Genomic DNA, 15,271 nt, shown 5'->3' with positions numbered 1-15,271 from the left:
ATCTTATAGTCTATCAACTTCATTAATTTTCCATGGTAATTTGCAAGTTACAAAATTACTTTGTTTTTCTCTTCTTCATCTCTTCTTCCTATGAGTTTATACTGGTTTTTGTGTACCATCCTATCCAGGTAATACAGCAATTTTTATGCATAAGCTAATTGATTTGGCCAATGAAAAAAATCTGCAAAAAGTACTGTAGAAGTAAATAATGACCTAGATCTGGGCCATACCCTCCAAATATCTGAATCTGCGCCTCAGTTTTTTTGCACTACCTTACTTTCCCTTTTCTATTTTCTATTTATAATTTATAATTTAAATTTTTAATATTTACTATCGATTTGTACTCCAGGGAGCACAGAGCAGAATCAAATATTGCTGTGATGATTGTACGCTCTTGTTGTTGTTGTTCGTCCTTCGCAGTCGAAGATGACCATGGCTTCAAAGTCAAATGGGAGATTGGTGGCTGTGGGTCTAGAGGTGACTGATGAGGCCAATCCAGGCCCTGAAGGCTCACCCACATGTGGGACACAAGTGGGTGGGTGCTGTTGTGGCAGTGGATGCTGTTCGGGCCTTGCGCACAGCACGCTTTCGTTGCGCCTCGATGATGCGCCTGACTTCAGCTGCACGGGCTCCTGTAGTGATCTTGCTGCGCCAAGCTGGGCGGTCGAGGGCAAGCGTCTCCCACGTGTTGATGTCGACACCCAGGCCTTTGAGGGACGCTTTGAGGCAGTCTTTATAACGTTTCTTCTGCCCCCCGACTGAGCGCTTGCCCTGACACAGTTCTCCGTACAGCAGCTGCTTAGGCAATCGGCTGTCTGGCATTCTGACCACATGTCCAGCCCACCTGGCTTGGGCTTTCAGCAGGAGGGTGTAGACGCTGCACAGCCCAGCTTGTTCCAGGATTTCCGTGTCGGGGACTTTGTCCTGCCACCTGATGTGGAGGAGTCTGCGGAGACAGCTCAGGTGAAAGTGGTTGAGCTGTTTGGCATGTCTGCTGTAGACAGTCCAGGTCTCGCTGGCGTAAAGGAGGGTGGTAAGGACCACTGCACAGTAGACCTTCAGCTTGGTGGTAAGGCTGAGTCCTCTCCGCTCCCAGACGTTCTCACGGAGTCTCCCAAAAGCGGCGCTGGCTTTGGCAATCCTGTTGTTGACCTCAGCGTCTATGTTCACTGTGCGAGAGAGTATGCTGCCCAGGTAGGTGAAGTTGTCGACTGCCTGGAGGTTCTGGCCCTTCACCGTGATGCGCGGCTCCTGGTCTGGCTTTCCTGGGGCAGGCTGGTACATAACTTCGGTCTTTTTGGTGCTGATAGTGAGACCGAAGTTGTCGCAGACTTGTGAGAAGCAGTCCATTTCACGCTGCATCTCCTGCTCTGTGCTGGCGTTGAGTGCGCAGTCATCAGCAAACAAGAAGTCTCTGATGACAGTCTCTCGCACCTTTGTAACTGCCTGCAGGCGCCTAAGGTTGAACAACCTGCTGTCAGTCCTGTACCTGACGTGGATTCCTTCTTCGTAGTTACGGAGGGCATCTGTCAGCATGGCAGAGAATACCATACTGAACAGAGTTGGGGCAAGAACGCAGCCTTGTTTGACGCCATTTGTCACTGGGAAGGCTCGACCTCGGCTGGGTGTCGACTCAACCTCGGCCGGGTGTCTCGGCGCTCACGGCCCGGTCGGGAGCAGCTGCAGGACCTGGCCAAGGTGGAGCAGCTCGCGGGCGAAAACAAGTGAGGGGGTGGTGTCATTACTACACCACTAGGTGATCATCCCAACTGCGGAGCAGGCGGAAGAGGAGACATCTCCCAACGGCTGCAAAGGCGGATGAGGGTGCCCAACAATGGGTAGGGAGGCTTGCAAGCACGCCGCAAGAACTGCCGTAGACCCACAACACTCAGGGCTTGTCTACCTAGCGTGTGAAGCCTGGATTCGGCGGACTGTGTGGAAGAAACCATCACTGGTTCAACGGGCAGAAAGGCAATTCTCAGCAATGCATCGTGGAGCGCTAAGAGGGCACAGTGAGACACACACAACACTGCTGGCCATCCACTGCATCCTGACCTATCTCCAGCCGTCTTGACTATGTCTTGCCACGCTCTAGTATCAATTGTTCGGTGACAGTAAAGTATAAAGTAAAGAAAAATAATGGCTAAGTACAGTTATTTTTAGGATAAATTGTCTATTTAGTCAGTGTATCCATTTGCATTGTGACAATAATAGCACAGAATGTCAGCTTTTATAAAGTAGGAAAATTACCAAGTGGTGGGATGTTAAAGTACTTCACAGGAGAAGGCCATTCAACCCATAATATCCTTGCTAGCTAAAAATGTATTTTAGGTCATTGCATTTGTGGCACTTAGTTCACAGCTCTTCTATTATGAAGTTTCCAATATTTATTGTATTTTTGAACATAATTGTTTCTACCTCCAGCACTTTTTGAGGAAGAGAGTTCACATATTTACACAGTATGGTAGTGTTGTGGTTCACGCAATGGTCTTGGGCATTCCACAGTTGGGAGTTCAGTTGTGCTGCTCTGTAAGGAGTCTCTGTACTGGAATGTCTGGGTTTTCCCCAGGTGTTCCAGTTTCCTCCCGTGGTCCAGAGGTGTACCAGGTGGATTAATTGATCATTGTAAATTGTCCAGTGATTAGGTTAGGGTTAATTGGGGTGTCAGAGGTGGCTGGGCAGCGTGGCCTGAGGGATTAGAAGGGCCTACTCCATGCTCTATTGCTAAATAAATAAATTTGGGTGGCTTTTATTTTCTCAACTCTTTCAACCACTCATTTTTAAACCTTCCTTCTCTAATTGCTGACCTCTGCTGAAGGGAAATAGAGTAAACAGTACAGAATTAGATGGGTTTGTCATAATTCTATGCTTTTTATTTAAATGCCCTTCTGGCACCTTTGTTTGAACGAACACCTTGCATTTCTTTTTCAAATTTTCCAGTGCTATCATATCCATCCATAATGTGGTGATCAGAAATCATATCTTACAGCAATGAACAGAATCTGTTGGCTTGCTGAGTGCAATAATGCAAACACTCATTTGCACTGATTCCATTTCATTCTGTTCGGCATTCCTTTTGAACACATCAGTTTACCACTCACCAGTTCAAAAGTGGCCACTTACAGCAGTAAGTCAACTGACCAACCCACTTTTCTAAGGGGTATGGTTGGAAACTCTCAGAACTTTGCATAGCGCTGCCTTGCTGGAGTTGAGGCAGCAGCTCTACCAACAGTGCCACTTTGTGCACGGTATTCTTCCCATGGCTTAACTGAAGTTGTATACAATTCTGTTACAACTTTGTAGTTCTTATCTATCACTTAACCAAAAGAGACAGTTTGCTCTATTCTGTTGTAAAAATCATGTGCCCATCCTGCTCCCTTCAGGTATTATGGATTTGCACTCCAAGATCCTTCTGTTACTTTCTCCTTCATGGAATACTGCCAGTTATCCAGTATTCTGTTAGCCTAATTGCCATTCTAAAATTAATTTCTTCATACTACTAAAGTGAATTGCATTTGCTCTTCCTGTGTTCATCTGTCCAGTCCATTGTTAACACCCTGTAGCTTAGAGCATTCTTTCTTACAGTCAGCTACATTTCCAGCTTTAACATTGCAGGTAAATTTCTTAGTTGTGGTTTAAATCCAAATAATTTATTTGTTCATTTAAAAAGTGAGGGACCTGGTACTGAGATGGGAGCCTCACTACTATCAGCCCTCCTGTTACTAAATACACACCAACAATTATTCTTTGTTTTTTTTTCCACTAAGCAGAATGCAACTGGTAATTTCACTTAGAACCCAGGGATTTTATTTATTCAGTCAGCCATGTAACACATTGTCAAAGGCTTTGCTATAATCTTTCACCTATGGTCCACTCTCCTCTCCTTTATCCTTCCCACCCACCTGGCTTAACCTATCACCTTCAAGCTTGTCCTCCTTCCCTCCCCCCACCCACTTTTTTCTTCCGGTGTCTTCCCCCTAACTTTTCAGTCCTGAAGAAGGGTCTCAGCCCGAAATATTGACTGCCTGTTCATTTCCATAGATGCTGCCTGACCTACTGAGTTCCTCCAGCAATTTGTGTGTGTTGCTTTGGATTTCCAGTACCTGCAGAACCTCTTGTGTTTGATTTGCTATAATCTAGTTGTTTAAATCTAGAGAGGGAGATAATGGGTTCAGTTTGTGATATTTTCTGCTAACAAATTGTAAACCATGTGGAAACTATTGAATACTTGAACTACACTTTTGAGAAATAATTGAGCAGTAAATTTCATGTTGTAAACTAATTTCTGTACGTATTGGCAGTGTTTCTTGCAAGATATTTGCACTCAGTATTGAAGAGGTTAAATGGTATAAGCTGGGATTTATTTCTATCTAGTTCAAAATGATCCCTAACTGGAGAAAATACTGAAGTTATTTGGATCTCCTCACGTGAGAGAGAACCTTAAGTTTTAGTAGTCTCTGTGGGATATCCTCTATTTACTTCCTGAGTTTGTTTTCCTGAGATGGCTGATAGCAGCTAATTAAGTTGTTTTAACAAGATAGGATATTTCTCCTATACAAAAGGATGAAAATATGAAATAATAATGCAAATAGATTTCTTAATCTTTGATTCTTTAGACTTTGGAAAATAGGATGCATTGCACAACAAGAAAAATTATTTTAATCTCCATTAGCATGAAATAATCTTGTAGAGGACAAAATAGCTGTCTAACTGATGTTAGAGTTGATAGGATATTTATTTTCAAAATGATCTTCATGGTATGCTTGCATACTGCTTGAAGTTATGTATTCCTTAACAGTTTGTCATTTGACTGTCCAACCTTGACGTCCATTTGAAATTAACTGTGTTATGTCAGTAGCATGTTATTTACTGCTATTTGTAAAACTTCAGAATTTATTTTTGTATAAATCTAGACAGTATGATCATAACCTGGAATTTGAGCATTAGCCATCTAATGTAACAAATAACATTTCACTTAGTTTATTTAATAAGCCATTTTATGATTATGAAATCCTGTCCTTTTAGGCAGATACTAGGTTAACTGTCAACGGTTATCTATGGTGTCCTGAATATTTATCTCCAGAATTTTAATGTGGTTAATTAAATATTGGTAGTGTTTCTAGATTGTAGTGTGGAATTACTCTTTGACATTGTAGGTAATTATAAGACCATTAAAACCATAAGATATAGGAGCAGAATTAGGCCATTTGGCCCATCGACTCTGCTCTGCCATTTCATCATGGCTGATTCATTTTCCCTGTTAGCCCCAATCTCCTGCCTTCTCCCCATATCCCTTCATAACCTGACTAATGAAGAATCTATTAAACTCTTAAACATACATAACACTTGGCAGCCACTCTCAGGCAGAAGAAATTCTTCCTCACCTCCATTGTAAAAGGACATCTCTGTATTCTGAGGTCTTGGGCTCTCCCATCCTAGGAAACATCCTCTCCACAGCCACTCTGAGGCCTCTCACCATTCAATAGCTTTCAATGGGGTCACCCCTCACTCTTCTGAATTCCAGTGAGTAGAGGCCCAGAGCCATGAAATGCTCCTCATATGATAAGCCTTTCAAACCTGAAATTATGGTATACAGTTCTTAAAGTATTAACCTATCAGTTTTCATGAACAAACCAGCTTTTCTCCTTCATAGCAACTGATGTTTATGATGAATTCTCCATTTTATGTTCTAAAAAGTCTATTTATGAAAAAAGGATGATACAAATACCAAAGTTGATATCAGCTAAGGATTAAAAAGCAGACTCTACTGAATCACATAATTGTGGATTCAAGGGCACCTAAGACTAGGTTGATAGTCCACTGCTGTGCTGAGAGTTGTATGCTTCCGAGGATACAAGTTTATGGATTGAACTTTCTCTGCAAAAGTTCCCATGGCATTACTTTGAAGTATTGTGGACAAGTTATCTGAGGTGCCCAAGCCAGTCCTTTGGTCAACATCACGAAAACCAGATTGATCAGAATCACAAAACTGTTGATTAAAGCTTGCTGTATACATTATCTACAAAATTTATCATCAACAGTGGTTACACGGCAAATGTTACAGGAAACTGCTTTGGAACAGTGAGGTTAGGGAAGGTGCTAAAACCATGCCTATCTTTATGTTTTCAATAATAGTGCACCAATAAAGACAGAATATTCCTTTTTGTGATCCTTAGTCTGTGTTTGCAATACTTTCTAAACCTATTCATTTGGATTATCAATATGGATGTGTGTGTGTATATATACGTATTAGTTTAGTGGTCAGTGTTAAGCCTTTGCAATTCAACTTATCAACATCTACTAAATCAGTAAAAGAAAATGCTCATTTTTAAGTAATCTGTGGATATCCTAAATTGCTTCTGAAATTTTACTTTGTTGTAAACTATGGCAAATACTTTTCAAACAACAGTATGATGAAAAACCAGTTACTTTTTTGATGGTATTTGCTGAAAGATGAATGTTGGCTGGAACATCAGAGGAACTTCCGGTCTTGAGAAAACACACTTTTGAATATTTTGTGGCTAGAACCTAAAATGGTGCATTTAACTGTGAATTCTGCAAGAGAAGTTATTTTCCTAGTTTTTACTGATAGTTCTGCTCTCCCTGCACCCCTCCCCCCACCCGTGTTGCTGATACATGAATTTGCATGTTTTTAAAAGAGCAACAAATGACTAGCACATGAAAATCAAAGAAACACTGCAAATGCTGTAAAACTAAAAGCAGAAAATGTTAGAAACTCTTGGGTCAGGCAGTACTTCTGGAAAAAGAAACTGGTTAGTGTTTTAAATTTGAGGTTCTTTGTCAGAATTTGGATCTTCCACTTCCACATTCAGTGGATCATACTTCTCACTTTTGGCCATCTCCTACAAAATTCCACCACTAGGAACACCTGCCCTCCCTACTCAATATTTTGTAGGGATCATTGCCTTCATGACTTCCTCATCTACTCTTTTATTTCCAACACCTATGTTGAATATTATGGCATTTTCCCATGCAGCCACAGAGAATGCAATGCTTGTCCATTCACCTTTTACATAAGAGCATCAGAAATAGGAGCAGGAGTAGGCCATCTGGCCCTCCAGGCCTGCTCTGCCATTCAATAAGGTCATCACTGATCTGGCAATGGGCTCATCTCCACCTACCTGCCTTTCCCCAAAACCCTTAATTCCCCAACAATGCAAAATCTATCCAACCGTGTATTAAATACATTTACTGAGGTGGCCTCCACTGCTTCATAGGGCAGAAAATTCCATAGATTCACCACTCTCTGAGAAAAACAGTTCCTCCTCATCTCTGTCCTAAATCTACTCCCCCAAATCTTGAGGCTATGTCCCCTTGTTCTAGTTTCAACTACCAGTGGAAACAACTTTCTTGCCTCTATCATGTCTATCCCTATCATATTTTTGTTTTCATAAGATCTCTTATTCTTCTGAATTCCAGTGAGTACAGGCCCAGGCGACTCAATCTCCCCTCACAGTCCAACCCCCCCCCCCCCCCCCCCAAATCTCTGGAATCAACCTGGTGAACCTCCTCTGCACTGCTTCCAAAGCCAGTAACTGTACATCTTTCCTCAAGTAAGGAGACCTGAACTGCACTCAGTACTCCAGGTGCGACCTTACCAGTACCCTGTACAGTTGCAGCATAACCTCCTTCTTAAATTGAGTCCCTCTAGTAATGAAGGCCAACATTCCATTTGCTTTCCTGAGAGCCTGCTGCGCCTGCAAACCAACTTTTTGTGATTCTGCCTTCTGCTTCTGGCCTGCTGGGGATCCAATTCAAGCTTGAGAAGGCTCTTCCAACCTAAGCATATTACAACTTTCCAGATTCTGTTGAATTCATCTACTTTAGGTAACTGACTCTTTCTGTCTGGGTCAAAACTGACCACTTCTGCCAGTCATCTATCTATAAATTCTGACTTGTTTTTTTTCCCCCCTCCTTTAGCATGACCAGACCTGTTGAGCATGATGCACAGCCCTGACTATTAGTAACACGTGACATAGACAAAGAAGCATCACTTGTTTCTGATGCCTATTTGCCTTTCTATTGCCTTTATCCCATACTGTCCTCCCCCATCTTCCTCGCACCTAAATCTGACTTGTTTTCTCTTTCCCCTAGTTCTGCTGAAGGGTTTGAACCTGAAATGTCAACTGTTTCTCTTTGCACAGATGCTACCTAACCTGCTGAGTGCTTTCAGCATTCTCAACCTTCTCCATGTGGTCCATGTAAGTGTGGACCAGCAAGTTGGGGCAGCAGTCAGGATCTGTAAATATATTGCAATCAAGCAGTTCAGAATATTATTTTAAAATGTCTGTTTATACCACTGTTAAAGCAATGGTCTATGTGGAGCGTGGCCAAGTGGTTAAGGCGTTGGTCTAGTGATCTGAAGGTCGCTAGTTCGAGCCTCAACTGAGGCAGTGTGTTGTGTCCTTGAGCAAGGCACTTAACCACACATTGCTCTGAGACGACACCGGTGCCAAGCTGTATCGGCCCTAGTGCCCTTCCCTTGGACAACATCGGTGGCGTGGAGAGGGGAGACTTGCAGCATGAGCAACTGCTGATCTTCCATACAACCTTGCAAACCTTCCAAGGCGCAAATCTGTGGTCTCAGGAGACTAACGGATACCTATAAAAGCAATGGACTATACCAGTGGTCCCCAACCACCGGGCCGCAAAACATGTGCTACCTGGCCGCAAGGAAACGATCTGATTTGGCGATATGAAATGATACGAGGCAGCTGCACCTTTCCTCATTCCCTGTTACGCCCACTGTTGAACTTGAACGCACGCGAGGTCATTACTCACGTGAGGTCATCAGTCGGCCATTAACCTGCAACAACTCAATGAGTAACTTGAGAGTTTCTTTGGAAGAGATGGTAGGGGACATAACGTCGCTTGAGAGTTTCTTTGGAAGAGATGGTAGGGGACATAAAAGGCCTAACGATGATGATAACGCAGAGACGGCTGAGGCTGAGACTGCAAAAAAAAAAAAGAAAGCTTCCTTCAACAGAAAATATGACGAGTTGTACATAAAATATGGCTTTATTGTGACTGGTGACTCGCATGCTCCAAGCCCCCGGTGTGTGATATGTGGAGACAAGCTGTCTAATGAGGCAATGAAGCCCTCAAGTCTGCTTCGGCACCTTGAGTCCAGCACCCTGCACTTAAAGACAAACCCGTTGAGTTTTTTGAGTGTAAAAAAACGTGAGCAAGCGGAACAGAAGCACGTGTTGAGAGCCACCACCTCCACAAATGCTGCTGCTCTGAGAGCGTCGTACTTAGTGGCTAGCCATATTGCTAAGGCTAAGAAGCTTTTCACTGTTGGTGAAGAATTGATTCTGCCTGCTGCCAAGGGCATGTGCCGTGAACTGTTGGGAGAAGCTGCAGCTAACAAGATGGCACAGGTTTCTCTTTCAGCTACCACAGTTTCAAGGAGAATCGATGACATAGTGGAGGACGTCGAAGCACAGCTGTTGGAACTGATTATTGAGTCTGGTTTCACTACCCAAGTCAAAGAGGTTGCTCTTGAATGCCAGTCTACACACTGTGTCACACACACGGAAATGCTGGCTAGCTGAAAAATGTCACCTGATCTTAACAGTGTTTTGGGTGATGTTGTTGAAGTTATCAATCACATCAAAGCAAAAGCCCTTAACTCACGTCTGTTTGAGCAGCTTTGCGAGGAAATGGATGCAGAGCACACAAATGCCTTCTCTTGCACACTGAAGTCAGGTGGCTACCAATGGGGAGAGCCCTGGCCAGGGTTTTTGAGTTAAGAGAGCAGCTACAGAGATATCTTTCAAGAAAAAAGTCACCACTGGCAGCACACTTCAGTGACGAGGAGTGGATAGCAAAACTCACTTATCTGTGTGACATCTTCAACCTGCTCAATGAACTCAATTTGTCACTTCAGAGGAGAGTGACAACTGTCTTCAAGTTGGCAGATAAAGTGTGCTTTCACAGCCAAACTGGAATTGTGGGGATGGCGATTTGACATTCCCAACATTAGCTAGGATTTTGGGAGAGACTGAGGCTGCACCGTCCTTCTTACAGCTGGTGCGCGATCACCTATCTTTGCTGTTGACAGAATTCAAGCGTTATTTCCCAACTGCAAATAACCCAAGATGTGCAAAGGAATGGGTCCGTGACCCATTTGTGAATGTCCCCGGTGAATCATCCATGTCAGCGCAAGAAGAAGATCAGCTCCTCGAGCTTGCAAGTGACGGTGGGCTGAAAAGTATGTTTGACATAACGTCTCTGCCGGCATTCTGGCTCAAAGTCAAGGCTGAATATCCCGAGATAGCCATGAAAGCACTGAAAACGTTGCTTCCATTTCCAACATCGTATCTCTGTGAAGTGGAGTTTTTTGCAATGAATGCAACGAAAACTAAATTGCGGAATAGACTGGACATAAGGAACCACCTTATAATTAACTTGTCACTATATTCATGCAAGGAAACATGCGCTGTGTGTTTAATATTAAATTCATTAGATAAACCCTTTTAGAAATGAAACTGAGTGTATTAGCCACTGATAAATGACTTATAGTTGACTTATTACCTATATACCGGTGATTAACGCCCACCCCTCCCGTTGGCCGGTCTGCAAGAATATTGTCAATATTAAACCGGTCCGCGGTGCAAAAAAGGTTGGGGACCCCTGGACTATACCATGCATTCATTCATGTGAATGTAAGAAATAAATCCATTCCATTTACTTACCTGCTCCACCATTTAATTAGATCTTTTACCTTGACACCATTTTCCTGTATTAATCCCATTTCCCCGAACTATAATTCCTGGGAACATCTTTTTATTGTGAAAACAATGAGAGCCCTCATTATCATTTTCTGTTTGAATGCATTTGATTATAAACATTTTAAACAAAATTAATCAGTTCTCCATATGACTAATAGCACACATTCCTGTCATTTAAAAACAAACACAAAATACCTTCTGTTGAAGATCCTAAGTAATAAGACTTGTGTCTCTCATTTGTGAGTGTCTTTCATGACTTCAGAAAATCCCAAGACGCAATGCAACTAATGTTGTACATTTGAAGTGTAATCAGTGTTGTGGTGACTTGTTTCTTTTGACAAATATTGTGGAAGTTGCAGTAAGGCAAGGGTTAAAGACAACACCAGGCAAGAATGACTACAGTGGTGTGCAGTCAAGACAAGGGAGACCTTTGATGTGAGACCGCTGGAGCCAATCTTGCTTACTACATACAGATAGGTGAGAGTGACTGTGGTAGTGTGTAATCAACCTAGAACATAGCTTACCTTTACGCAGTAGTGGATGCCAGAGACCGATGTGATAGGAATAATGGAAGGATGTGAAATACACACAATAACTAAGAGATGATTGCTTTACTAACATCAAAATGTCATCAGTTGCCAGCTTGTTTCTATTGATTCAACATCTCTATTGTGAATGGTGACTGATCTTGTAAGTAAGGAATAGAAACACGTACAGCTTGTCAAATGGTCAATATCTGTAACTGATAAGCAAATGCTGCTAAAAACAGCAGTTTTCTGTTCAGACTTAAACAGTCTAGGTTATGGCCCATGCTGGTCTCCTTGTAGACAAGTAAATAAAATCTGTTTGAATCCTAAGAGTGTATGTGTTCTGGGGCCAGTCATTTTAACAGTGAATACAGTGTCTTGGTAATTGGATAAACTGCACTTTTATTTTGATTGAGAATCAAATAATGGCAAGGTGACCAGGAATAAGTTACTGTTTTCAGCAAAACTCCAATAATTTGTATTGTATGATGTAGAAATCATGATGGTTTGACATCAGGGTCACAGGTAAGATTGCTATTCTTCCCTTGAACTTAACAAGGTGCTGCTTCCAATTCATGCTATAAATTTAACCAAGGGACTGGGTCTTATAATGTGTCAGAACAGAATATTTAGAAACTGCTGCAAGATGATTATTAAGAATCAATACAAGTGAATGTATTGTTGAAGAACTCTAAATGAAATTGATTTTTTGTCGTTTGTTTTGTGTAGTACTTAAACTGCTTTCTTTTTCTATTTTAGGGCTTACAAGCTCACATGAATAAATTTCCTGGAAAATATGATCGAGTTGTAGCATTCAAGCCAACTGGATGGACTTACTCAAGCCAAAGTGGCACAGGTCTTGACATCAAACCTAGGGTCCAAGGAAAGATTGCTATATATGGTTGGTATATTTTCATAAACCTGTTTTTTTTTCCTCCACGTTCTTTAAGAAATTTTGTGTTCAGCAAAAGTGCAACAGGAAAGCTTTTTGATCAATTATGGTCTACTTTTGGAATTTAAAAAAATAAAATTTGGAATGTAGACCCTATTAGATTATGAAGACGCAGTCCTCTTTTATTGTCATTTAGTAATGCATGCATTAAGAAATGATACAATATTTCCTCCGGTGTGATCTCACAAAACACAGGACGGACCAAGACTGAAAAAAACTAACAAAACCACATAATTATAACATATAGTTACAACAGTGCAACAATACCGTAACTTGATGAAGAAGTCTATGAGCACAGTAAAAAGTTCAAAGTCTCTCAAATGTCCCACATCTCACGCAGACAGGAGAAGGAAGAAAAACACTCCCTGCCATGCCGACCACAGTCCAACTCCGAGTCATCTGAAAACTTTGAGCCTCCGATCAGCTCTCCGACACCGAGTACTGAGCGTCATCTCAGTCCAAACGATTCGACCTCAATCTCGGTCACCACAGCAGGCAAAGCCGGAGATTTTGAGGCCTTCCCTCCGGAAGATTCCGGACTGCGCAGTAACAACAGCAGCCAACTGGTGTTTCAGAAATTTTCTCCAGATGTTCCTCTGTGCTTTCACGTCCGTCTCCATCAAATCAGAATTGTCCACGGCCCCTATTTAGCAGATACGATATCATATTCATGTCGACCTAAGTGATACAATGAATAGTCTTTTTTTAAACCTAAAATAATTTACTGCCCAGTCCCACTTCACGAAAATCCTTTTTAAATTTTATTCTAGTCATGTTTTTGTGAAATGGGAATTTTATTATGTCACATGTACAGTACTGTGCAAAAGTCTTGGGTGCATGTATGTAACTCGGGTGCCTAAGACTTGTGCACAGTACTGTATTTGTCACCATACAGCGAGGAGCCAGTTTGTAAATCTAGCAGGAGCAAAGGATGTGGGATGGTGAGGTTGGAGTGCCGCAGGAAGGGTGTGAAACAGGTGGCAGAGAAGGGGTGACTGGATGGGAGGGATGGTACAGGTGCAGACACACCCAGCCCTTAGACACCAGGCAAGATCATTTGATTGCAAACAATTGGTTTATTGGTCATTACAAAATGTCTCTGTGGTGCTTCCTGCTCCTTCCCTTTTTCCCAACTATGATTTGCCTCTCCCTGCCCCCTTCCCACTCTCAGTTCACAATAGCAACCCATATCAGAATCTGGTTTATCATCACTTATGTCTGTCATAAAATTTGTTTTATGCAGTAAAAATATTACTACAGTACTTTGCAGATGTCTTGGGCACTGTAGCTATATACATGCCTAAGACTTTTGCACAGTACTATAGCATACGGTGCTAGCAAAAAAAACCAAAATTAAACCATGATGTTATTCATCTTGTTCAACATGGAGCACAATTTTAAAAAATTACTGAAATCATCAGGGATTTGCCAAACGTATAACAAAATGATTGTGTGTAGTCTGGAGGTAGAGATTATGTATTAACGTTCACCCTATTAATAACCTGAATTCCATTCTTGAAATTCCCATCTCTTGCAGGGGTGCCTTACAGTGAACACAGCAGCTACCTTGAGATGAAGAGATTTGTACAGTGGCTTAAACCAAATAAAATTATTCCTACAGTCAATAATGGAAGTTGGGCTGAAAGAAAAATGATGGACAAAATATTTAAGGAATGGATGACTGAACCTGTGCAATAGAATATCTGAAATTTAAGTTTTGTGAAGATGTTAATGATTTATTCTACTTTGAATTCACCAAAATATCTTTCAGAAAGATGTTTTAGAATTATTGAATGTATTTTGAGTTTTAAGAATGTAAAGGTAATGTAATTGTAATACCTTAGTATTTAAAGCTGTACAGATTATTTGGGATAAATCACCGTGAATGATCTGCCACACATGAGTACAGTACATTAATATAATAAACTTTTTCTGTATTTTAAAAAGTACTTGTACCTGAATTATGAAAGCATTGCAGGATTAGTAATAGAGATATTAAGGTATGGTAAAGGTATTCTTTTTAACTTAAGATTTGATAAATGTTCTGCAAAATGTCACATCTCTTTATTTCAACTATTTATTTTGATTTATACTGGAATAATGGCCATATTAACTTAGGAAAAGAAATACATGCAAACATGTACATTCTATTCATTTCTCGCTAATAAAGATGAGCTTTTTGAGACATTTGGCTATTGCCCTATAGTTATGTGTCTTATGCAGGTAAAATGTTTTATGTCTACAGATAAAGTCTGTTGAAAAGCCAGGTATTTCCATACAGGGATGATCATCTCCATTGATTATTTTTGATTGCATCAGATGGACCATGTACTGAAAGTAGCACATAGCCTGAGAAGGATTTTTTTAATATGAAGGATTTGGAAAATCCTGGTGTGGGTAAGAGGTGAAAAGTTGGGAAAAGCCTTGACTGAAGTTGACAGTAAGGATAGAAATTTTAAAATTTGGATATTGTCAAATGAAATTAATTTGAATTAGAAAACACAAGGGAATTGGGAGTGCACGGTGTAGTACAGTTCATATATTGCATTTTGGTTGAGGTAATTATGTAGGATGGAAGATGCAACACTGAAAGGGAAACATTTTGAATAGTTCAATCTGTTAATACACAGAAGCATTTTGGAAGTTGTTAAACTGAGGGCAAGAAGGAATTGGGCAATGTTATAGGAGTGAAAGCAGACAGTCTTGGTGGTAGATTTGTGATCAGAACCTCATCTATGTCAATGTTGGGAATGTTCAAGTTCAGCCTTTAAGCAAGGTAAAGGATGGCCCTTAATACACATGCTTGTAATTTTTGTTCTTTATTTTTGTTGTGTGTTCTCAGTAGACAAAATGGGTGTGGATAGCGGATGTTATGGATTCAGTGGTCTAAATGGTAAAGAAGAGTCTGTGAAAGGATAATATACAGAACATGCTTAAATCTGCAATCACATTCTCATCCCATGCTCAAATGATTATAAGTCCATGGGCCTTGTAGTCCTGGAACAACATCACTGAATATTGGGAAGACCAAAATGCCC

At 41.2% G+C, this 15,271-nt stretch overlaps 1 protein-coding gene across 1 annotated transcript in view; it reads left to right on the top strand.

Annotated features, from left to right (window-relative positions):
* Window positions 1-14,404, top strand: part of dclre1a (DNA cross-link repair 1A (PSO2 homolog, S. cerevisiae)) — a 63,944-nt gene extending 49,540 nt beyond the window's left edge. Inside the window, exons 8-9 of the mRNA XM_072239801.1 lie at window positions 12,041-12,182; window positions 13,771-14,404. Coding sequence (XP_072095902.1) covers window positions 12,041-12,182; window positions 13,771-13,931 — 303 coding nt within the window. The 3' untranslated portion in view covers window positions 13,932-14,404. The remainder of the gene's footprint in view (window positions 1-12,040; window positions 12,183-13,770) is intronic.
* The last annotated feature ends 867 nt before the right edge of the window (window positions 14,405-15,271 follow it).

Source organism: Mobula birostris, chromosome 21, assembly GCF_030028105.1.
Source record: "Mobula birostris isolate sMobBir1 chromosome 21, sMobBir1.hap1, whole genome shotgun sequence".
NCBI classification, from domain to species: Eukaryota; Metazoa; Chordata; class Chondrichthyes; order Myliobatiformes; family Myliobatidae; genus Mobula; species Mobula birostris.
The sequence above is the reverse complement of the archived record's forward strand: the minus strand, read 5'-3'. Positions and strand labels throughout refer to the sequence as shown.